The 23,117-nt window shown below is 46.3% G+C and overlaps 1 protein-coding gene and 1 non-coding gene across 3 annotated transcripts in view; one reads left to right on the top strand and one right to left on the bottom strand.

Moving 5' to 3' along the window:
* Nucleotides 1-902: 902 nt before the first annotated feature.
* GATA6 (GATA binding protein 6) overlaps nt 903-23,117 on the top strand; it is a 32,822-nt gene continuing 10,607 nt past the window's right edge. Inside the window, exons 1-6 of one of the 2 annotated variants that reach the window (XM_055292612.2) lie at nt 903-1,140; nt 2,575-3,746; nt 8,438-8,604; nt 12,884-13,009; nt 14,202-14,289; nt 14,385-14,488. In XM_055292612.2, the coding sequence (XP_055148587.1) occupies nt 2,612-3,746; nt 8,438-8,604; nt 12,884-13,009; nt 14,202-14,289; nt 14,385-14,488 (1,620 nt within the window). In that variant the 5' untranslated portion in view covers nt 903-1,140; nt 2,575-2,611. Of the gene's footprint in view, nt 1,141-2,424; nt 3,747-8,437; nt 8,605-12,883; nt 13,010-14,201; nt 14,290-14,384; nt 14,489-23,117 lie in introns of those variants that run through there. The other variant, XM_063640678.1, reaches the window with a different exon arrangement.
* Nucleotides 11,538-11,642, bottom strand: LOC129461200 (U6 spliceosomal RNA). The gene has a single exon (XR_008650418.1). It is a non-coding gene; the product is annotated as a U6 spliceosomal RNA (small nuclear RNA).

The following is a 23,117-nucleotide window of genomic DNA, read 5'->3' as shown; positions in this document are numbered from 1 at the left end:
TTGTGATAACTGTTTGGAGGGAGCGAAGAGGGGGTGTGTATATGAACGTGGGGGTGGGGAAGCAGCATTTAGCGCTGGGTCCAGGGAAGGTGACACCCCCTCTTCGCAGTGACTTATCTGTGACTTACCTGAAACTCTCCAGGGAAATATCAGAGCAAACGGGACATCAAAAGTTGGAGAGCGTCCTCGGACACGACTGATGTGGAAGACCTTTTCCATTCTGCACACCCCATAGACTACCTTTCCGTACCTGACGACCCGAGTTAAAGTTCCCAAAGGTCAGCTGGGGAATGTTGTCTTGAGGTTCCCGAAACCACCACGACCTGAGCCGTAGCATCCCGAGATAGGGTCGGAGAAAGTTTAAGGTCGGTCTCACACAACCTCAGGGCGAAAAGCGCATTTGCTGTGAAGGGGCTAGGCGGGGGTTGGGGGGCGGGGGGGCGCAGAGCACGTTCCTCCCTCCTTCTGGGGGCGTGCTGACCCAGGGTCTGGAGCGCCCCTCCCGCCGCAGCGGCGGCGCGGGGCTGTGCACTGCCAACTCCTCCCGTGCCAAGGCTCCCTCCTTCTCCCTCGTGTGGGTGTGTGTGCGACTGCAGGAGCGGGAGGGTGCACAGTCGCTGGATGGGTGCGGGTCGCCAGCCAGGTCAGGCGTTCTGTGGCCTCCGCCCCTCCCCCGGCGTCTCTGGGCTCGGTGCCCCCCCGGGTGGACTCGCCCCCACTCCGGGGACAGGGCTCGCGGCTCAGCCCACGCCCGCAGGCAGCGCGGCGCTCATTGTCTGCCTGGGCGGCGCGCTCCCCTCCCCCCTCGCCGTCCCCTCCCCACCCTCTTTTCTCTCCTCCCCTCGATCCCTCCTCCTCTTCTTCACCTCCAGCGCCCAGCTGCTCGCTGAGCGCAGTTCCGACCCACAGCCTGGCACCCTTCGGCGAGTGCTGTTTGTTTACGGCTTGGTGAGTCCAATCAGGAGCGCAGGCTGCAGTTTTCCGGCAGAGCAGTAAGAGGCGCCTCCTCTCTCCTTTTTATTCACCAGCAGCGCGGCGCAGACCCCGGACTCGCGCTCGCCCGCTGGCGCCCTCGGCTTCTCTCCGCGCCTGGAAGCACCCTCCGCCGCGGCCGTTCTCCATGCGCAGCGCCCGCCCGAGGTTCGGCTGCTTCCTCCTCGCGCGATCTCCCCGCTTTACTCCCCTCCACCCCTACTCGTCGCGGGCCCCTGGGCCTCTGGCTCTCCGGCCCTCTCCAGGCCGCGGTCGGCTCCGAGGGTGTTTCCCTCCTCCCCTCCGGGCGGGCTGAGGCGGCTCCCAGGCTCCTGGGACACCGCGGACCAACTTCCAGTCTCTTTTCCTCTCCTCGAAGCGCTTATCTGCGCGCAGCCTTATCTCCGAGTTATCTCGGCGCAAAGGGGCGGGAGCCGGTAGTTAGGCCGGCAGAGAAACTTCTTTCTTGCTATCTAGCCAGGTCTGTGTGTGGGCATTAATTTTAGTGTGGTAATCTCCGATGAGCCGAGGCGATTTGGAAGAGCAGCCTGGAGGAGGCCAGCCCGGCTGCATTTCGCCTCCCTCCCCCACTCCCTCCGAGTCTCCCTGTCATTCTTCCTGCTCTCCTATTTGGGGTCGCCTCGGCTCTGGGGCGGTCTCACGCCCCCCTCCCAGCCCCTTGCGTTCCCCCTCCTTTTCTCTGCTCTGCGCTCCACCCCGCTACGTCCGATTCCGGAACGGTCCGGCGTTTCTGCTGCTGGGGATGATCGCGGGGTGGGCCGGGTGGCCCGGCCGGCGTGAGCGCGCACGCTGGTGGCTGCAGGCGCGGGCCATGTCTAAGGTGTGCGACGCCGCGGGGACGCCGGTGGGGCTGGCGATTCCCGCCCCACGAGCTCCCTGCACTGCCTCTGCTGGGAAGGACCCGGACCGCTGCCCCCGCCCTGGCGTCCCACTTTCCCTTGGCCGAGTTGCATTTCTCTCTGGGGCTCGCGTTCGGGCTGGTCAGCGCAGTCCGGGAAGCTCTGGGAGAGCCAATATAGGAGAACGCGGCGGTTTCGTTTTCGGGGACAGGTTGCCTTGCTTACGCGAACGGTTTTCCCATGGGGAACCCTCACCCCGAGGCATTTCGGGAGAGGGGCATCCGCAGAGAGGCGGGATGCGGCGGTGCCGACACGCACAGCTACTTAAATTCTTTTGTGTCATCAGCCCGGGGGAGACACTTTAGGGCCGAAGGAAAGCCTCAGCCAGCTTCTGCAGATCACCCCTGGGATCTGGCGCGCGCACAGAGAAAGGATGCGGCCGAGCGGGTGGGCGGGGAGGACGCGGGGACCGGAGCGGTGCCTTTGAGGGAGGGCTGGTATCCCAGCCCTTCCAAGGCCCTGTGGCGGCTGCGCAGGCTCCATTCTCCTCCCTTATTCATCCCCACGCCCTGGGCAGAAATCTTTGAGAAGTCTCAAATGGGATCTTTGAGAAGTCAAAGATCCCATTGGAGGTTGATCCCATTTGAACTAGAAAAAGGAGTGGAGGCGAGGTAGTGTGCAGCCTACGCTGTTGGTAACCCGTCTATCTCCTACCATACCCGTCTCCTCCACCCCACCTCAGGAGCTAGACGTCAGCTTGGAGCGGCGCCGGACCGTGGATGGCCTTGACTGACGGCGGCTGGTGCTTACCGAAGCGCTTCGGAGCCGCGGGTGCGGACGCCAGCGACTCCAGAGCCTTTCCAGCGCGGGAGCCCTCCACGCCGCCTTCCCCCATCTCTTCCTCGTCCTCCTCCTGCTCCCGGGGCGGAGAGCGGGGCCCCGGCGGCGCCAGCAACTGCGGGACGCCTCAGCTCGACACGGAGGCGGCGGCCGGACCCCCGGCCCGCTCGCTGCTGCTCAGTTCCTACGCTTCGCATCCCTTCGGGGCTCCCCACGGACCTTCGGCGCCTGGGGTCGCGGGCCCCGGGGGCAACCTGTCGAGCTGGGAGGACCTGCTGCTGTTCACTGACCTCGACCAAGCCGCGACCGCCAGCAAGCTGCTGTGGTCCAGCCGCGGCGCCAAGCTGAGCCCCTTCGCACCCGAGCAGCCGGAGGAGATGTACCAGACCCTCGCCGCTCTCTCCAGCCAGGGTCCGGCCGCCTACGACGGCGCGCCCGGCGGCTTCGTGCACTCTGCGGCCGCGGCGGCAGCAGCCGCGGCGGCGGCCAGCTCCCCGGTCTACGTGCCCACCACTCGGGTGGGTTCCATGCTGCCCGGCCTACCGTACCACCTGCAGGGGTCGGGCAGTGGGCCAGCCAACCACGCGGGCGGCGCGGGCGCGCATCCCGGCTGGCCCCAGGCCTCGGCCGACAGCCCTCCGTACGGCGGCGGAGGCGGCGCGGCTGGCGGCGGGGCCGCGGGGCCTGGCGGCGCTGGCTCGGCCGCGGCGCACGTCTCAGCGCGCTTCCCCTACTCGCCCAGCCCGCCGATGGCCAACGGCGCGGCGCGGGAGCCGGGAGGCTACGCGGCAGCGGGCAGTGGGGGCGCGGGAGGCGTGAGCGGCGGCGGCAACAGCCTGGCGGCCATGGGCGGCCGCGAGCCCCAGTACAGCTCGCTGTCGGCGGCGCGGCCGCTGAACGGGACGTACCACCACCACCACCACCACCACCACCACCATCCGAGCCCCTACTCGCCCTACGTGGGGGCGCCACTGACGCCTGCCTGGCCCGCCGGACCCTTCGAGACCCCGGTGCTGCACAGCCTGCAGAGCCGCGCCGGAGCCCCGCTCCCGGTGCCCCGGGGCCCCAGTGCAGGTAAGCGTCGCGCCTTAGGTTCGGGGTGCGGGTCCAAAGCGCTGGGGCGCACGGGGGACGTGGAGCAGCTACTCCACTAGGGCCCTGTTTTCAGGACTTTCTCGTCCGGGTGCGCGGAGGTCGGCCTGGTCCCAGGAAAGATTTGCAGGCCTGTGGCTGGGTGACCAGAGTCCGGTAGCGCTGAGGCGATTCTGTTGTGCCAAGTTCCTTTCCACGGATGAGACTAAATGCACATCTGTACCTTCGTGCCTTGGAGAAGCTCAGGGCCTTGATGAGTAGTGAATGGCATCTGCTATTGGGGAAAAACGAGGCTGGGAGGGAACTAACAGCGCTTGAGCCCCATCGCAGACCCTACTTTGGGTGAGTGGAAGAAATTCCACGATGGGGGTAAGTTTGGGAGAGTGGCGGGCACTTGATCCACCCCCAAACAGACACACAAGGACATGCAGGCTCACCCAGTTTAACTCTCCAAAGGGTGTGTGTTTGTGTTTTCCTAGAGAAGGGTATTTAGAAGAGCACAACAGAAGAACCTAGATGTTCCTAGGGAAGCTAGTTGGCGTCTCCTCTCCCACAAGAGAGAGAGGGAAAGAAAAGATGAGAGGGCACCTGGAGTGGTCAGACTTGTGACTTCATGCTGAAGGAGAGCTGGTGGATAGGCCCTTGGGCTTGGCGTCAGCTGGGCCTTGGTCTGGGGCTGCTGCTCACATGGCCAGGCTGCAACTCAGGGATCCTGGAGCTGGGGCACCTATTCTCCCTTCGAAGTCTAGCCCGCCAATTTTTCAGTTTCCAATTTGACTCATACTCTAATTCCTGTGTCTGGGAGCCGTTAGGGGGTAAACCGTGAAAACGCTATTGTCAAAAATACCTGGAAATACCTCGTTTTGAAAAGTGTTTTGTTTACTCCAGCACAGGAGTGTGTGAGCCCTGTTAGGCTGTTTTTCTCAGATGCAACATTCTGCGTCCTTGGTGCTTTCAACTGGCTTCTCTTACTTTATATTTCACCTGTTTGATAATCTTTCTAAGGAAACAACATCTTTTTTTATTGTTGTTTGTTTGAGGGGAGGTGTGGGGGAGGCCCCTTGAGTCACAGAGGTGGCAGAGTGGAGGAAGGCACATTACTCCAAACAGTCCTACCCCCGTGTCTTGTGTATCCCAGGTCTGTGCTTCTCGTGGGAGCCTCGATGCTACCTTTAGGGACAGCAAGTCAGTCCTAGGGGCCAGGATTCCTTAGGATAAAATGGGACATTTCCAACCTTGTCCGCAAAAGACACGCTGGAAATGCAAGTGGTCTGAAAGAGAAGGAACCAATTTGAACAGCTCCCTGATAACCTGAGTTCTTTCTTTCTGTCTTCTTCCAAGCGCTGCAAGACTTGGTCTCAAAATTCCCTGTTTTTTTTTTTTTTTTTTTTTTTTAGTTTTGCTCTGTCGCCCAGTCTGGAGTGCAGTGGCTCACTGTAACCTCCGTCTCCCGGGTTCAAGCGATTCTCCTGCCTCAGCCTCCCGTGTAGCTGGGATTACAGGCGCGCCGCCACACCTAGCTAATTTTTCTGTTTTTAGTAGTTTTTGCCATGTTGGTCAGGCTGTTTTTGAACTCTTGACTTCAGGTGATCCACCTGCCTCCCAAAGTACTGGGATTATAGGCGTGAGCCACCGCGCCCAGCGAAATTCCCTCTTTTTGCTTCTGCTGCAAAGCTGGCCCTGGAGACCATTTTTCCCATGTGTGTGTGGAATGAGATTGGGGGACCCTGTTGAGATTTGCACTGTTGGCTTGGGACTTGGGAGTCGAGAGCTCTCATCCTTACCACTGCATAGGAACCCATGTTTGGCTCCCACGAGCAGAGAGATGGAGAGGCTGGGAATCTCTAAGGAGGCAATGGTTGTGCGTGAAGCTTCTTTTGTCAGTCGGGAAGTTCCGTAGGGAATGCGCAAGGGTATTGTGAGTTGGGTGAGGGGTAGTAGCTGCAGCTTGAGCCAGCGCCTGCAGCTCTGTCTATTTCTTGACACACCTTAGCCTGATGTCCAGGTTCCTTTCCTCCAATCTTCCAGCATTTCATATGGCTGAGAGAGTCTTTTGATGTTTACAGTAACTGGTCCTGTATGAGAAATCCTTTTAGAGGCAGTATGGGGCAGTTGTGGGCAAGTTAATATGTTTCTTTTTGTTTTAAATTCAGCCTATACTTTTCCTAATTTTTTCATCTTCTGGGCACACCACAGTTAGATAAATTTTCTGTAGACCCAGAAGATTTGTTATTTTTTTAAGTATTTTTTTTAAGTATGTTTAAAAAAATGGGAAGGGATTTGGGAACAGCCAGCTTTTGCATAGAGTCTGTTAGGAAATCAGGAAGTGACTGGGACCAAGCCAGTATTGGGGTAAAGGGTGGGGAGTGAGTGACCCTAACTTTGCTTGTCCTCACAGGTATTCTGAGGCCAGCTTCCTAGCTAGATTTCCTGTTTCTTAGATTTTTTTTTTTTAAACAAACCGTTTTTGGAGGCAGACACTTTTAAACACCAGAGCTAAAACCTGACTGCTGAACTTGATCAACCCGCACAATTTGGAGGCTTCTGGAAACCCATGCTATGCACCTCTCACTGACTGGGTAGATGGGGTGAGCTTACTCTGGGGTGAGCTCAGAGTCCTCACACTCCTTTATTTCCTGGGTCCTACACCCTCCTAAGCTCCTGCAGAACTGTGTTTGAGTCCCTGTGTCTTGGTACCACACACAGAAAGACAGGTGGTGGTGCCCTTCTCCCCTGAATCTATCACTCCCCAAGGGCACCGCAAACAGCCATGTTAGGAGAGAAATGGTGAGTTTAAAAAGGAGGAACTTGGTGAGCAAGCCCCCAGCTTTTATGTCTTATAGCTTTTATAAAGACAGCATTTTTCTTTTTTTTCCTTTTTAGTCACTTTCAGGATTACAGCTGCCTGGTGGGTTTGGGAAAGAGGTAGGGAGGAAATGAGATTTTATTCAACTAAAAATAAGCAAGCTTCCTAGGTTGTATTTATCCAAAGTGGACTTTTAATTAAATTTTGTCTTTGGGTTTTCAGATGACTAAATAGTTCTACCTGGGGAGTTCACACTGTCTTCTAATAGGATTCTTATTGTTCCCAGTCATAGGGCTGGGTTTTCCAGGGAATGCCCCACTCCTCTATCCAGAGGGGGCTCTGATAGGTAACATTTTAAAGTCAACAACAAAGACAAATACCTTGTTTAACTTCAGTGTCCTTGAAGTCCTGAGCATTTTACTGATTACCGTAGTCAATAGTGGCTTTTAGGGCGGAGAAGAATAAATCTTTGTGATGTGTTGTAAGTTGCAGTATCCCCATGACAACTTTGAACTCGGGTTGTGTAGGATGCTAGTTTCTTTAAAACTTAATAAGAAATGAGAAAAGAGACTTGTTTTGTAAATGGTATTAATGGAATTAAAGAGTTTTTATGCTAAAGTCATATCTAAATATCGTTACCACACAGTTGATGGTAGACACAAGCAATAAACTGCAAGGGGATGAGAAAGAACGAAAAGGTTCACTAGCACATAGTCTTCAGCTAAAACTCTAAAGTGTAATGTTTATTTACTTTAAAAAGTGATTCAGGAATGCTTCTTCAATAATGCAAAACTAGAACATTTAAACCTTCTATAATCTAAAGAACCTTAAATGGTGATCTATACTTTTTTTGGTCTATACTTATAATAAGTACTTTTCTCATTTTTAGAGACATTTATTCTTCCATATTTAACCTTCTTGAGAAGTAATAAATGTTACATTTACTCTTGATTAGGATTTGTTTTTATTAGCAGGTTTAGATTATTGTGAATTCTGAAAACTAACCAAAGAATAATAATAATAAAATTATGTAAAATAAACACATTTTAAATAGATTGCATAACTCAAAATGATCACTGGGAAGGTCTTGGTAATTTTCTCAATCAGTAAGGTATCAACCTTTTATAAAAATTTTGCAGATAGAAGCAGTTGGACCCACTTCTAAATTGGGATTTTAGCATTTGATCTTTGTGGCATGAAAATAAAACTCTGTGCTTAATGTTAGTGCATTTTTCCCCTGAAAAGATGAGAGTAATCTTATTTCTGGTTTCTAACTAACGTAGGTGCCTAAGAATAGTACTTTTAATTTTACTTGTGTATCTTTAATTGGAGAAGAGGCACATATGGACGGGTGGCAGATGTAGAAAATACTTTTTAAAATTACTTGAGATAAAAGTTAATGCGGCAGCCTCGCTGTGTCCCCAGATATTTGTGGGTTGCAGCGGGGCCCAGTGGTCAGTATTGCTGTGTGGCTTGCTCGGATTTGGCAACGACGTACTGTAATGATGATGGATTTCAGTCTTTAAAAGCTCGGGGACAGCCTGAGAGTTTGGGTCAGGGGACTCAAGCCGACCTCCCCACCGCTCATCTCGGACTCTGACGTCCTCTGCTTCCAGCACTGTCTCTTTCCCGGGGTCTCTACTGGGGCGCCCCGGGTGTGCAGAAATATTGGACAAATGGTCAGTGGATCAATAGGGACGAAATAACCCTGCCCCCTGGCTTTGCGGCCAAGGAGAAAAGCGCAGCCGGGAAGGACACGGGAAGGGAAGCCGGGCACTGGGGCTGGGGGCCGGGATCCCCGGGGTGACGCGGGGAGGGACGGGTCCGGCGTAGCCTCACCCGCCCTCTCGCCCCGCTGTCGCCGCAGACCTGCTGGAGGACCTGTCCGAGAGCCGCGAGTGCGTGAACTGCGGCTCCATCCAGACGCCGCTGTGGCGGCGGGACGGCACCGGCCACTACCTGTGCAACGCCTGCGGGCTCTACAGCAAGATGAACGGCCTCAGCCGACCCCTCATCAAGCCGCAGAAGCGCGTGGTGAGTGTGACCCGCCCTGCCCCTGGCTCGCGGCCGGGCCCCGGGCTCTCCTGGCCCGGCCCGCCCCGCCCTGGCTCGGCCTGCCTCGGGCGTCCCCCTCCCCGGGGACAGGTGCGGCCGCCGCGGTCCCACCCTAGCGGGGACCCAGCGGTACCATCCTGTCCCGGCTGTTCCAACGCCCACCCTCTGGCGCCCAAGTGGAGGTTACCCCGAAACTGGCGTCTGGGAAGCCAAGATAGCCTTTCCCCATATTTACGCGCAGGGGATGACGTCCGTAAATGACAAAAACAAAAACAAACAAACAAAAAAGGAAGGTGCAAAATGTTACCATGTTTTAAGCAAAAAAAGAAAAAAAAAACTATATATCTCTAGGTGTGCTTGCCAAAGCACTGTAATAATTCTGGTAAGATAGGCAAGAAATCGGTGATGGTAACCCGAGGAGAAAAGCAGTAGACCCACCGAGGCCGGGCGAAGGAAGACTTTTTTCACTGTGTATGGTTTAGATTTTATCCTTGAAAAACCATGCTCACTTATACCATTCATCCCCCAAATAGAATATGCCAGAAATCCACCCACTCACGCCTCCTCACAGCCACATTCTTTTGGGTGCCGTTTACTTTGTCCTTTCCACCTTCTTGGTCACTTCTACCTCTTATCCTCAGGTGTATCCCCAAATACTATATCTTGGATTGCCCTTGAGCCTGGTGAAAATTTATTTGCTCTAAGTTTTGTTATTTCGAAATCAGAGAACTTCGTAGAACTTGAGTAAACGTGTGGTTTGTATGTTCTTAAGTTGAGCATTTTCCCCAATTTGCACAGGTTTTACTTTTTTTTTGAGACGGAGTTTCACTCTTGTTGCCCAGGCTGGAGTGCAATGGCGCGATCTCGGCTCACCGCAGCCTCCGCCTCCAGGGTTCAAGTGATTCTCCTGCCTCAGCCTCCCAAGTAGCTGGGATTACAGGCATGCGCCACCACGCCCGGCTAATTTTTTTGTATTTTTAGTAGAGACAGGGTTTCTCCATGTAGGTCAGGCTGGTCTCGAACTCCCGATCTCAGGTGATCCGCCCGCCTCGGCCTCCCGAAGTGCTAGGATTACAGGCGTGAGCCACCGCGCCCGGCCACCATGTTTTAAAGTAAGGGAATCCTGATTTCAGGGATTAATCTCGTATTGTCATTGTTATGTGTGCTTCCTAGCTGGAGAGAGTATTTGCCGCTGTAATGGTTAGAGAAAATAAAGGAAAGCTTTCACCAGCCCCACTGTAAGGTTAACATTTGTTTAGCGAAGTACTCATAATCTAATAACCCTTTAAAGCTAAATATGTTACAGTTAGATGCCAGACGTCTTAAGTATCCCAGTAATTCATTTGTTATACTCTAATTAGCAGGAACAAATGCTACACATGTTGTTTGCGTTAAATAGATTAGAGTGAAATTGCATCACAATGTAAGTCTGACACCTTAAAGAGAAGCAATTAGCTTTATGGTTGGTTTTGTTTTAATGCATTTAAAATAAAGTGGCCGAGGTTAATTTAATGAGTGTATGTGCCTTAAACTCGTTACAACCTCCCACAGCTTAAAATTTTCTTTAAAGGGTACCTTTAACTGCAGTGTGTGACTGTGGGTTGTATTTTTTCTTAAATGCATCATATTAAAGAAGAAAAACAAGAAGTTCCTTGTTTTCATATAATAGACAATACATGAACAATGAAACTTATTTATTTTTCTGGAAAGGCACATTGAGCTGAGTACTAACTGAACTTTCAAAGGTAACATTTTCTAGAGATTGAGCAAAAATTTGGTGGAATAGTAGTCATTTAGGTTCCAGTTGCATTATACATTTGATTAGTAACATTTAGATAGTGCCATTTGTTTTGTGCATGTACCAGTAAAAATAACTTAGAAGGAAAAAAAAGAACAGTTTTTAGCATTTCTGAATCATTAGTTTTCTTTGTGCTTAGCAGGTGTCTTGGCCATAACCAAGGTCAGCAAATATGCTTTGTAAATGGGGTATAAATGATACCAATTGAAGGGTGTGTCACTATCAATTAGGTCTCCTTGTGGGCTTCTTATTTATGGTTTTGATGGGTCTGGCTTAGTTCTCAGAAGGAGAATGTTGAACTCAAGTTTGTTTAGCCAGCAGTATAGAACCAATCACTGTGAATTTGAACTTGCAATACATTGCAAAATAAGAGATTTATGGTGTAACTTGAATTCCTTGTCAGTGAGGAATATGACTGAGATCACTTGTTACAAGGAACTTTTATAACCCAATTCACCTGCATTTCACATGTTTATGAGGACTGGCTTCACTTATGATCTGCAGTTGACAGTCATAAAGTCCTTTGTTATAATGGCAAATTCTGATAACAAGTTTGCTTCACATTGGCTCCAGATTCCACTGGAAACTGTCATAAATGGCTGGTTTATAAAGTGAACCTTCCTGTCCCTCGTCTACTGATTTCACATTTATGAAGAGAAAGGAATCTTTTCCTAAAAAATTATTTTCCTTTAACCACAAAGAAAGAAAAAAGAAAAGCCTGGATGTTTAAAGTTTTGTTAATATGTTGTCGTCATTTTAGCAAAGCAGTTTCCCAAGTAGCTCTCCTGTGAGCCAAGCATACTCATTTCAACTAAAGGCAAATTGATTCTTAGCACCGACTTCCTAGAAATGTTGTAGTGCTAAAAGGTTTGCCAGTGTCTCTGTTTATAACTTCTCTGTAAAGAGTGATGCTAAGTAATGCAACAGGATGTAAACCATAAATGCAGATTTTAATTTCATCTTTTAAATTTGCCAGCAAAGGTTTTGGAAGTCTCTGTCCTGTAATCTGCGAATATTCGATACATACTCAATTTACATTTCTCTTCTTCATTCTTTACAATTGATCTTCTTAACTTCCCTTGATTTGGTCCCGAATCTTTCTCTAATTTTTTTTTTAAATATGGAAAGCTTCACGAACTTGGGTGTCATTCTTGCGCTGGGGCCATGCTAATCTTCTCTGTATCCTTCCAATTTTAGTATATGTGTTGCTGAAGCAAGCATCCATTTTTTTTTTAACTGAAGCTATGTCACAATTTTTAAAGTAATTTACAGCATTTAAAAGGAAATTTAAGCTTGTCAACTTAAAAACAAGTTTTATATTTTGCCATTCTGGGTAAGAAATTACATTAGCTTATTATAATTAACATGTAGTAATCTAGAGGTAATAAATTCTCTTTAAGGCTGTTATGGGCGTAAAGAAAACATGGAAATGGGAGTGGCAGTGGCAGACAGGCGGCCTTTTACCTTTCCTGGTAATAACAATTAACCCTTTGTATGAACAAAAGTTGAGAATACTACTGATAGGGCAAATATATTAGTATCACTGCATCTAAGACAATGGCAGCATTAAGATGATGCCATAAAATTTGCTTGTATCTTTTGTAAAATAGATAAAACAAAAATGCAGGCAGCAGGCAATCATGATGGTAATCATGGAATGTATTCAAATATATTTCTTTTTTTTTTTTTTTACAAAACTTTTACCCCTCTTCTGAAATCCATTTCTATTAATGTACTTTCAAAGTTTCCATTAACGTACTTTCAAAGTTTCCGATTTACTCCTTTACATATATCTGAGAAATAGACCTGATGATCTCCAGTTTTCAGGGGAAGTGGAGACTGCCCAGAGCCATTTAGCACATTGGCAAGTGGCTTGTGATTGCATTTCACGACCTAAATCTTAGACCTGTGACTATAGTGCACGGCCAACTACTGTCCACGGTGTGTGGGGGCGGGTGGCGGCGGGGAGGTGGGGCACTCTCATGTTAATGTCTACTTGTGTTGTTACTTCTGGTGTGTTTTGAATATAACTCTATTTGGCCAACTTTTAGAAAATCTTTTAATTCCCCTAAAAAAGATACCAGTAGTATCTGGGAAACTCTAAATTGGAGAAGAAACCATGGGTGAAACTCTCCTTGTTATGATGCTGGTAAAAGCTTTGCATGAAGTTACTGGCCAACTATATGACTGCTCCCGGGTATTCTTGAATTCACGGAGACAGGCTAGCTGGAGGAGTAAATCAAATCTATAGGGTCCAGCACAATATGCAAACCTCAAATTTCTTGGTCCAGAAAAGTCAGTCTAAGTACACTGCAATTTTTTTTCTCAAGGACCATTTCATTTATAATAAAACAGATACATGCTTGTTGATGACAGGGACAAAATACCTTAATGTATGTATGTAATGTATATATATATGTCACTTGTATTTTTCCACTTATGTTCTTGTACTGTTTCTAGCCTTCATCACGGCGGCTTGGATTGTCCTGTGCCAACTGTCACACCACAACTACCACCTTATGGCGCAGAAACGCCGAGGGTGAACCCGTGTGCAATGCTTGTGGACTCTACATGAAACTCCATGGGGTATGCCATGTATTCTGCTCACTTGTATATACATTTAGTATCTGGTTTGTATGTGATATCAGTTACAAAAAATCAGCAAATGAAAGATACTCAAGTGAAAAATTTGAATGCATATAATTTATTACTGAATATGTTTAATATATTCAGTGTACATACTAGATATATTTATTGAATTGAAGGTGCTTTTAATTATAATATGAAATATTACCTTATGCACCAGTAGGAAACAAAAAATGCCACCAGTTGAACTATCGCAAACATTCGTGTAAGACACATTCCAGTTTTAGAAATGTGAAAATGTGAAAAGTGTGTATTTTAGAATTGGTAATATGGTAGTAACCATTTTTAAAAATGCACAATTAAGGAAATCAATAAAAAATGCACAATCAGTAGTCTATATCTCTTAAAAATTTTGAATGTAATCAGACATTTGTGCAAAGGAGTTATGGCATTTAATAGTTATAGTTTGAACTATTTCATAGTTCATTTTAAAGGATTGCACAAAATATAATAAACACCTCAATCTTAAAAAGAAAAATAACCTTGCATCTGTAGGAGGAAGGTAATACGTGATCTCTTTGAAATAATACTTATTCAATGAATAGCTACTCATTTCAAACAATAAACATTAAGTTGAAGGAATTAAATTCTCCGTGGCAAATCATCTCATTCTTTCTGAAGGAATCTCTGCATTTGATGAGGAAAGTGTAGTCTTTGTGCACTTGGGATCTTTTGAGTGTATAAAAATTGGATTGAAATTTATGCCAAGTTCTTTTTTTTTTTTTTCTTTTTCTTTTTCTTGTTTTGAGACGGAGTCTAACTCTTGTTGCCCAGGCTGGAGTGCAGTGGTGCTATCTCGGCTCACTGCAACCTCCACCTCCTGGGTTCAAGCGATTTTCCTGCCTCAGCCTCCCAAGTAGCTGGGATTACAGGCATGCGCCACCAGGTCTGGCTAATTTTTTTTGTATATTTAGTAGAGACGGGGTTTCGTCATGTTGGCCAGGCTGGTTTCGAACTCCTGACCTCAGGTGTTCCACCTGCCTCGGCCTCTGAAAGTGCTGGGATTACAGGCGTGAGCCACTGCACCCGGCCGCCAAATTCTTTTAAATGAGAGCTTTTAGTGCCAATGTTGGGTCTTTGGTTTTTCTTCAATATAATATTAAATTTATGGCCTATGTGAAAATTTTTTTAGGTGCCCAGACCACTTGCTATGAAAAAAGAGGGAATTCAAACCAGGAAACGAAAACCTAAGAACATAAATAAATCAAAGACTTGCTCTGGTAAATATACTAAAATGACATTTGACTGTAAAGTATTTGCCAACCTTAACAGTAGAGCATATGTATATTTATAAGGTTAATTTTGACTGTTGCAGGTAATAGCAATAATTCCATTCCCATGACTCCAACTTCCACCTCTTCTAACTCAGATGATTGCAGCAAAAATACTTCCCCCACAACACAACCTACAGCCTCAGGGGTAAGTGTTAAAACAGCATAGATTCCTAAATTACTGGGCTGCTCTCTAGTACATTATCTCAAATTTTATCTTATCTGATAGTACAATACTCTAAACCAACAGTTCAGTTTAGTTAGTTGATACCTAAGAATAGTTTTTAGAGGAAATTACATTTAAATGTCAACAAAATGACAAACTTAAGTACTTTACAAACCTCTTAATTAAGATCGGTATCATTTTTTTTATGGTTAAATTAACCCAAATAAAAGCAAGAAGTTTTGGTTTAAAGCGTTTTAAATTGTTTTATTTCCAGGTTTGTATCAGAGTTGCTATATATATGTATATATTTATGTATTTCCTATGTAGATCATAAGAACTATGAGGCCAGTGGTTTCATAGATTACAGTGCCCATAACAGTTAAGTAGCTTTTGTTTATCCTATCAATTCCAGCCTCTTTTTTTTATCATCCACCCAAAGCAAAGCTCATCATAAAGTGTTATGTGCTGCTATATTCACTGATTTCCTTTGCCCAATTGTGTTCTTGCTGGGAGAGCTTGCCTTCTTCTAATGCACCTTAATTGTACCAGGGTTTATTTCAGCTACGACAAAACCTAGGAGTGATTTGTGCCACTGTGGACAGGAGATGCCTGGGTCTTCTTGAGGATCACAGACTTAGTTTCTTGTAAAGCTGTGACCAAAACTCAGTTTGCCTCAAGTAAAGAGCATTTTCCCACCCTAATGTTTCCCAAATTTACCTGGAATGCCCTTCTAAAAAATACTGGGCCTTCCCTCAGACCTCAGTGAGCTCCAAGGCAGGGCCTCCGGCAAGCAGGACTTTAAAATGTGTCCTTGTGACCCTTGGGACTACACTGAGACTAGGTTAGCACTAAACACCAGCATTGAAATGCCTATTTACTTAGTAATTGTTTTCTACATTTCGTTTTCTCCTGAAATTATTTGGGGTATTTTAAAATACTACAGATTCCTGGGCCCCACCCTGGATTTTCCAAGTCAGTCTCTGGGTGTGGGGCTTGGATATCTGTTTTTGAACAAGTGCCCCAGGTGAAATTGGAACTACTGCCCCGGAGGTGTTTGGGAACCACAGACCTGGTTTCCTTCCACTGTATTTTACTTGCTTTAACAAACAAAAATTAAATATTTAAAACAAAATGTTTAAACTATGCTTAAAATTATATTTGATATTTTTCTTTGTCCTCCGACCCAAATTCTTTTGAGCCTTTTCTGTAATGAAACAAAACGTCTTTTCAGAGTTTCACAAGGGAAGAAGACTTTTAGTTGTTTTTTGTTGCAGACTCATGGTAAAGAATGTTTCTAGGCTTTATAAAGGTGGACTCCATGCTACGGTGTTGTGTTTTACAGGCAGGTTAGATGTAACTGAGGATTGAAAGTGGTAAATAGAACATATTTCTTGGGAAATGAAAAGATTATTTAAAAACAATTTTTTTTTTTTTTTTGAGGCCAAGTCTTGCTGTCACTGAGGCTGGAGTGTGCAGTGGTGCAATCTCGGCTCACTGCAACCTCCACCTCCCAGATTCAAGCAATCCTCCCACCTCAGCCTCCCGAGAAGCTAGAATTACAGGCATACACCAACTCACGTGGCTAATTTTTTTTTTGTATTGTTAGTAGAGATGGGGTTTCACCATGTTGGCTAGGGTGGTCTCCAACTCCTGACCTCAAGTGATCCACCTACCTCAGCCTCCCAAAGTGCTAGGATTACAGGCATGAGTCACCGTGCCTGGCCTAAAAATATCCTTCATTATGCCCTAGTCCTCAGGAGCAATTATGTAGCTAGAGGCAAAACAATTTGGTTTTCTAAAGCAGGGAGGGAGCTGCGTCTCTCCTAGCTGAAATAAGGACTGCTGCCAGCTCCAAGTCACTTTTGTTGGTGGTACAGTCCAGCTTAAATGTGGCAAAAAGACTCATTTGAATAATAAATTGCACTGAAGTCGATATATACCCAACAATGGGCTTCGGGGACTTGGAACTATTGTGGGTGAAGTCTTGTGATTTAGTGACGTAAAATTTCAAAATTGGCTATTAGCAAGTCCTATCAGTTGCCGTCCAGGGAAAGGAGTGAAAAGGCAGTGAAAAGGGCCATGGTCGGGCTAGAAGAAGGGCCTTGGGAGTTCCATCTCTGGTCCTAGGCTTATTGTCCCAGAATCTCTCACCAGGGACAGAGCAAATGGAGGTGGCTTGCTGATTAATGCCCTTCAGAGGAAAGATCAGTTCCCCACCAGAGGCCAGGAGGCAAAGCAACAAGGATGTTAAGGATGGAGTTTGAGAGTACTAGTTGCACACCAGGTCTTCAGCTGCAAGCTGCCATCCCTGCGGTAGTCTAGGCAGCCTCCACCGGGACTGAGAAGCTGGGAGTGGCTGGTGTGAGGTGCAGCCAGGAGGCATCTCTCCCCGCTCTCCAGCCTCTGGGCTGCGCTGCAGAAACGCTGACTGCAATTACCAGGGCAGAGGGTGGGGTGCCGGCCTGCCTACTGACCTCCCCAGTTCCCCAGGGACTGACTCCTGGCCTTGTTCCGAGGGCACACGGCTGGTGCCTGGGCTTGCAGGGTTTTATTTCATGGATGTCTCCAAAAGCCTCTACCTGCTGTGGCCATTGTGGGGAAACAGCTACTCGTCTGCCGGCTGCCTTTGGAAGCTGTCCCCCTATAAGAATACCTGTAGTAGGCTTGAGTGGTTTCCCCAGGTTGTTTTCATGGCGTGCCCGCGTGTGACCGTGGATCCCTCAGCACTTTTTGGTGTCCTCTCTGGGTGGGCTGAGCCTTCATGTGTACGGCATGGCCCATGTGGCAGCCGAGTAGCTGTGAAGAGTCTGCTGGAGGAGCCATCTGTGAGCAGCTGGTAGAAGCATTTTTAAAAGGTGGCTGTGTTGACAAAGGTGTGTCATTTTCCCATTTTGGTCACAGTGCACGATGTTAGAGGGCAGCTGGCTTTGTGACTGATTGCCTGTAGGATTTTGTGAAATGCTGTGGGTGAAGAAAATATCAGATCCGCATAGCAAGGTTGTATCTGCTGTTTACGAAGCATGTGTATTACATACACAGCACCGAGGTTGGCTTGGAGTTTAAGCCCCCTAAGGTAATGCATACCCCACGGATCTCCAGCGCTCCCTGTGACTGACTGGTAGAAATTAGTAGTGCAGGGTGACCCTAGTTTGATGGGGCCACGGAGCTACAAAGCAAAGGGCGATCTCAGGCACACTCCCAGCAGAAGATGCAACTGGGGGCCACATATCCCTCCATTTAGAGATGTAAGTAGCACTATCACTGCCTTTCTTTAATGACTGTGAGTTATAGCAAGGAAGTAAAAAACTGTTCCAGAGGCCCATATGAAACATGCTGTTTACTTTAATTCCCCATTGAAAAATCAGTTGTAGAAGATCACCGGTAGGCATTTCCAGCGGGCTTATTTTAAGTCCTGGGACATGACAGGAGCAGGGTTCTGACCTGCCTTTCATGTGGCCATTTAAGTGATGGCACCAGGACCTTAGCATGACACAGAGTCCTGAGCTCTCTTGGCCAGGGCGAAAGGAGCCACAGGAGCTGAGTATTGTGGAAGGGGTCTATCGTGGTTGTCTGCTTCTGGGAGAAGGGGCTCCAGGGCTCCCCTCCCCGAGCAGGAATGAAGGTGTGGGCATAATTCCTAGTGCACGGCATTCTTCCAGGATAAGTTGTCCTAATGCCACGAAAATTTTTGTGCTGCTCTGAAGCCTCATGTCTTAGCTTTATATACTTGTTAATCTGTGCTTTCATGAGACCTGTGTCTGGGCAAAAAGGAGACATTCCTTCAGATAAGAGTCAGCAAGTCGATGACCTCGCCACCTTATGACTCAGTTTCTCTTGGTTATAGGCTGTGCGTGTGCTGGAGGCACAGGGAGGGCAGTGTGTTTCTGTCTGAGATCAGGAGGACTCATGGTCATGCAGCCCTGCTTAAAATATTGCCTATTTTTTTCTTTTGAAATTACTTTTGTTTATTAAAAATGTATGTTAAACTTAATTTTTGATAGATGGTTACTTTCTGTGGCAAAAATAGTCTTCCTTTCTGGCTAAGAATTTTCTTATCCATGCAGATTTGCTAAAAAATGTATATTTAGTTGATCTAAATAGATACCAGATTTTTTTGGGGCTGGGTGCGGTGGCTCACCCCATTAATCCCAGCACTTTGGGAGGCCGAGGCGGGTTGATCACCTGAGGTCAGGAGTTCGAGACCAGCCTGACCAACATGGAGAAACCCGGTCTCTACTAAAAATACAAACTTAGCCAAGCACGGTGGCGCATGCCTGTAACCCCAGCTACTCTGGAGGCTGAGGCAAGAGAATCTCCTGAACCGGGGAGTTGCAGGTTGCAGTAAGCTGAGACTGCACCATTGCACCCCAGCCTGGGCAACAAGAGCGAAACTGTCTCAGGAGAAAAAAAAAAAAAAAAGATTTTCTTTGGCTTTAATTCTCTATGGATTGTAAGAATACTAAAATTTTTTTTTCTTGAATTCTGTTTATTGACTGAATTGTATTTTATAGTTTTTTTTTTTTTTTGGTTGTTATTTAGGAAAGAAACATGGTAATGTTCTATTTCTGCAATAAGATTTAATAAGTAGTCCACATATGGTCCTACTCCTCCTATTTCTCCTCCTATAACTCAAAATTTGTAAAACTGGAGGATACTTTATAGCTCAATCCCCAAATCTTATAGATAAAAAGATTTTTTCTTAATTTCTTTTGTAATAGGAGGGATTAATTTGGAGATGAAATTAGCAATAATATCTGAAAATGGCAGCTGCAGAAAAAAAAGAAATTAGCAATAAGACAATGTCTGAGAACAAGAAGTCACTGAACATATTTTGCCTGCCTAACAATAGTTTCTATAAATAATTACTTTAGAAATTGGGCCAGTCGGCAGGGCGCGGTGGCTTACGCTTGTAATCCCAGCACTTTGGGAGGCCGAGGCGGGCGGATCACGAAGTCAGGAGATCGAGACCATGGTGAAACCCCGTCTCTACTAAAAATACAAAAAAAAAAAAATTAGCCGGGCGTGGTGGCAGGCGCCTGTAGTCCCAGCTACTCAGAGAGGCTGAGGCAGGAGAATGGCGTGAACCTGGGAGGCGGAGCTTGCAGTGAGCCGAGATTGCGCCACTGCACTCCAGCCTGGGCGTCAGAGCGAGACTCTGTCTCAAAAAAAAAAAAAAAAAAAAAAAAAATTGGGCCAGGTGCAGTGGCTCATGCCTGTAATCCCAGTTCTTTGGGAGGCTGAGGCTGGAGGATCATTTGAGACCAAGAGTTTGAGATCAGCCTGGGCAACATAGCAAGATTCCTGTCTCAATTTCTATTTTTAAAATAAAATGAAAAAATGTAAACCCTATTTAAGTTAATATTAAAACTACCAATATAATATTGAAACCATCATTAAACATAAAGTGTTGAAGTTAAATGGAGAGAGAAATATATATGACCAGCCCTTGCTTTACTGGTCTTTGTTCCATTTGAGTAAAACAAAGTGCCACATCTGGAATTGTTTAAAACATGGAGGTGGTAGGGGTGGGTGGAGAGAGACAGGTATAGACGTAGATCTTACTACTGGTCAGATTTGGATGTGCTTTAAAGGAGTGATAACTAGAGTTGGAGATGGCTTCACAGAGTAGAGGAAATTAAAATTAGTTGGGATTTTTGCAGGGGAAAAATTGGGATAGAGGTATCCAGGAAAGAAGAAGGCATAGGAATCTTTGGAGCGGAAGGGAAATAGTTCACTGTGGCTGGAGTGTAAGGTGTAAGAAGCCAAAGGCAGGAAGTGAGGCTGGTAGAACGGGTAGAAAGTAGATACTTGAAAATATTTCAGATCAACGTCAGGGCCCAAATGATGTGATGGACTTTATTTAAATCCTGCTTCGGTGACAAATGTGTTTTCTGTTTGTACACTGGAGTCCAACAATTAGGACCTTCTTACTGAAGGGTTCTGTATTTTGATAATTGATGTAAACAAATGTAGCATGCTCCTGCTTGTCAAGTTTACAAGCAGAGTTTCCTCCTCGCAATTAGGGAGGAAAAACATCTCCTGCCAGCTGATTCTATGCGCTGACCTTCTTTAGGCCTGCACTGTAATTTCTCTGCCTCCAGGGATTCTGGAGGCAGGATGGTTGGAGTGGCTGCCTGGTTACCTCTTCTAATGGAAACATATTAGACATGGTGTATTAGGGATAGGAAATGTGTTTCCTCCCCTTTGTGGGGCATTGCTGGTGATATACAACTTCCACAAAGAGAGGTGGACAATAGACTGAGAGATAGAGACTTAGATTCCTCGCCGGCTGCATCTGGGCCTGGATGGGTGGGCCTTAACCACTCTTTTGGTCTGTTTCTTGCTAGTAAATAGGCGTCATCATTCCTGTCCCTTGTGTGCTTCTGGGACGCTGTGTGCTTAGCTAGACCTATTTCCCTACTGTAGTCACTTCTGAGCTGTGTGGTCATTTGAAGGAATTAAGCACCCATAAGTGCTTGTGGCCAACAGCAGTGATCTAGGGACTGACTCAAGTTAAGATTATTTGATGTGCTCTATAAGGCCTCTGAAGAAAGCTTAGGCAGGTAAATATTTTAAATTGTTTTCATAGATTTTATTTCATATATAATATTTGCATCCTGTGGTGGAAATAGAAAAACACCTTAGTAGGTCCTGTAGCTTACTATGCATTTTCCAGTGGAGGGGGGATTCTTTATTAGCAGATTTACACTCCACCATCTTTTTCTTCAAGTAATGGAATTATTTTTGATTTACTATGCACTATGGTTGGTCACAAAATTATAGTTCCTGTGAAAGAGCTGAAAGGAACATTTGTGAAGGACTTATGTTGTGCTTATACTGTTAAGTTGCTCAGCGGAACCTATGAAGGCGAGCTCTGATGCAAGAGCCTGCTGGGGCTGGAGCAGAAAATTACTGCTTCATTTTTAACTTGAATATGCCACAGAGCTTCTAGAGAACTCGAGAGCCAAACGTGGTGGACTGGTCTTCGATTTTCTCATAGTGCTCTTGCTTTGAGGAAGTTTTTCCCTTTCCTATACTGCTCACTTATAAGATAGTGAACATAGGGAGGCAGGAAATTAGTTTCTATCAGGTACCTTTTATGTGCCAGGTGCTTTAGATACATTTTATTTTTTACTCCTCCTTCTAAGTGAGACGCAGAAGGTAAAGAACAGTTCCCAAGGTCACGTGTCAAATTGAGAAGCATGGTTTCACGTTGGCCGCAGGTCCGGCTGATGCGGTTAATGTTGTTGCCACTACAGCGTCTTAGATTAATATGCGATATTAGTTCATTTTTTTGAAATCTTTAGAGAGAAGAAAGAATGTTTTCTTAAAGAAATTTGACTAACTTTGATTAATAATTTTAGCATCACATATCCTCCCACTGAAACAGGTGGGAAAACAGTGTGAGAGAAGTTATTTGCTCTTGACCAAGAATGTATTTAAGGCACTTAATGCAAATTTTCTTATCAATGTTATACTTAGAAATCAAATGTATAATGGTACTAAGAATATGGCAGTTGGGTAACATTAAGTTAAAAAAAGTAGTAAAAATTACTTTTGTTGACATACCTAATGTGGTTATAACAAGGTTCTTTTAAGAGAAACACAAGATTGCCGTACTGAAATCCTTCTAATGCTGCGATTTAAATCCATACATAAGCAAATGCTAAGTTTTGGAACTTTTCAGAATGTTAAAATTGTCTTCAATGAATGTTTATGAAGAAATTACTGAAAAAGCATTTCTTAATAGTCAATTGCCTATTTTTTTTTCAGAGTCTATCGTCCAAAACACTCTTTTCTAAATGAGTAGCAAAGGAGTTAAAAAATCATTAATCTCCCAAAGGGTCTGTGAGAGAGTTGTGTGGTTAGGTATTATTATTGCCTCATTTATAAACCAAGATCCAGAGTGACTCCTTAAGGTCACAAAACAAGCCAGTGTTGAAGCCGGGACTGGAACCGACGTCTCCTGCCTCCCAGTCCAGGGCTGTTACCACTCCCAGGGAGTTGACCAATCATCACAGTTATTAATATCCCACTTGCCACATGCTACAAGCCATGAACATAAATATTTTGTTGGCATTTTATCTTCGTGCTCCCTATGTGCCAGGCTCCCTTTCTTTCTATGTTCACAGCCCCTTCTAATAACTCACGTTCTTGTCTGACCACATTGGCCTTCGCGTGAAAGTCACACGTCACCCCGGCAGGGAATGTTCAAGCATGCGGATTTGCATACTTTCTTTCTGATCTCAAGGCTTTTTCTAGACTTCTTTTTTTTTTTTTTTTTTTTTTTTTAAATCTCGTGTGTGTGTGTGTGTGTGTATGACAGGGAGGATGGTAAGAAGTAGTTTAAAAATGCATTGTGTGCTACATCAATATCCAATGGCTTTGTACATTAGGAAACAATAAAGCTTTAAATAGTTTGTAACATATGTCCACATAATTTATCACAGAATTGTGGTTTATTTAATAAGTGACTCATTATCACTGTCTGATAGCCAGAATACTGGATAAAGAATAAGTGCGGGCAGAAGTTATTCACCATTTCTTATAGCCTCATCCCAGAACACAGCTTTTCTTTGCAAATTACAGATTCTTTGCAGTTTTCTCCCAC

The sequence above is a fragment of the Symphalangus syndactylus genome, chromosome 1 (genome assembly GCF_028878055.3).
Source record: "Symphalangus syndactylus isolate Jambi chromosome 1, NHGRI_mSymSyn1-v2.1_pri, whole genome shotgun sequence".
In the NCBI taxonomy this organism is placed as follows: Eukaryota; Metazoa; Chordata; class Mammalia; order Primates; family Hylobatidae; genus Symphalangus; species Symphalangus syndactylus.
Note: the sequence above shows the minus strand (reverse complement) of the source record. Positions and strands in the feature narration are given on the sequence as shown.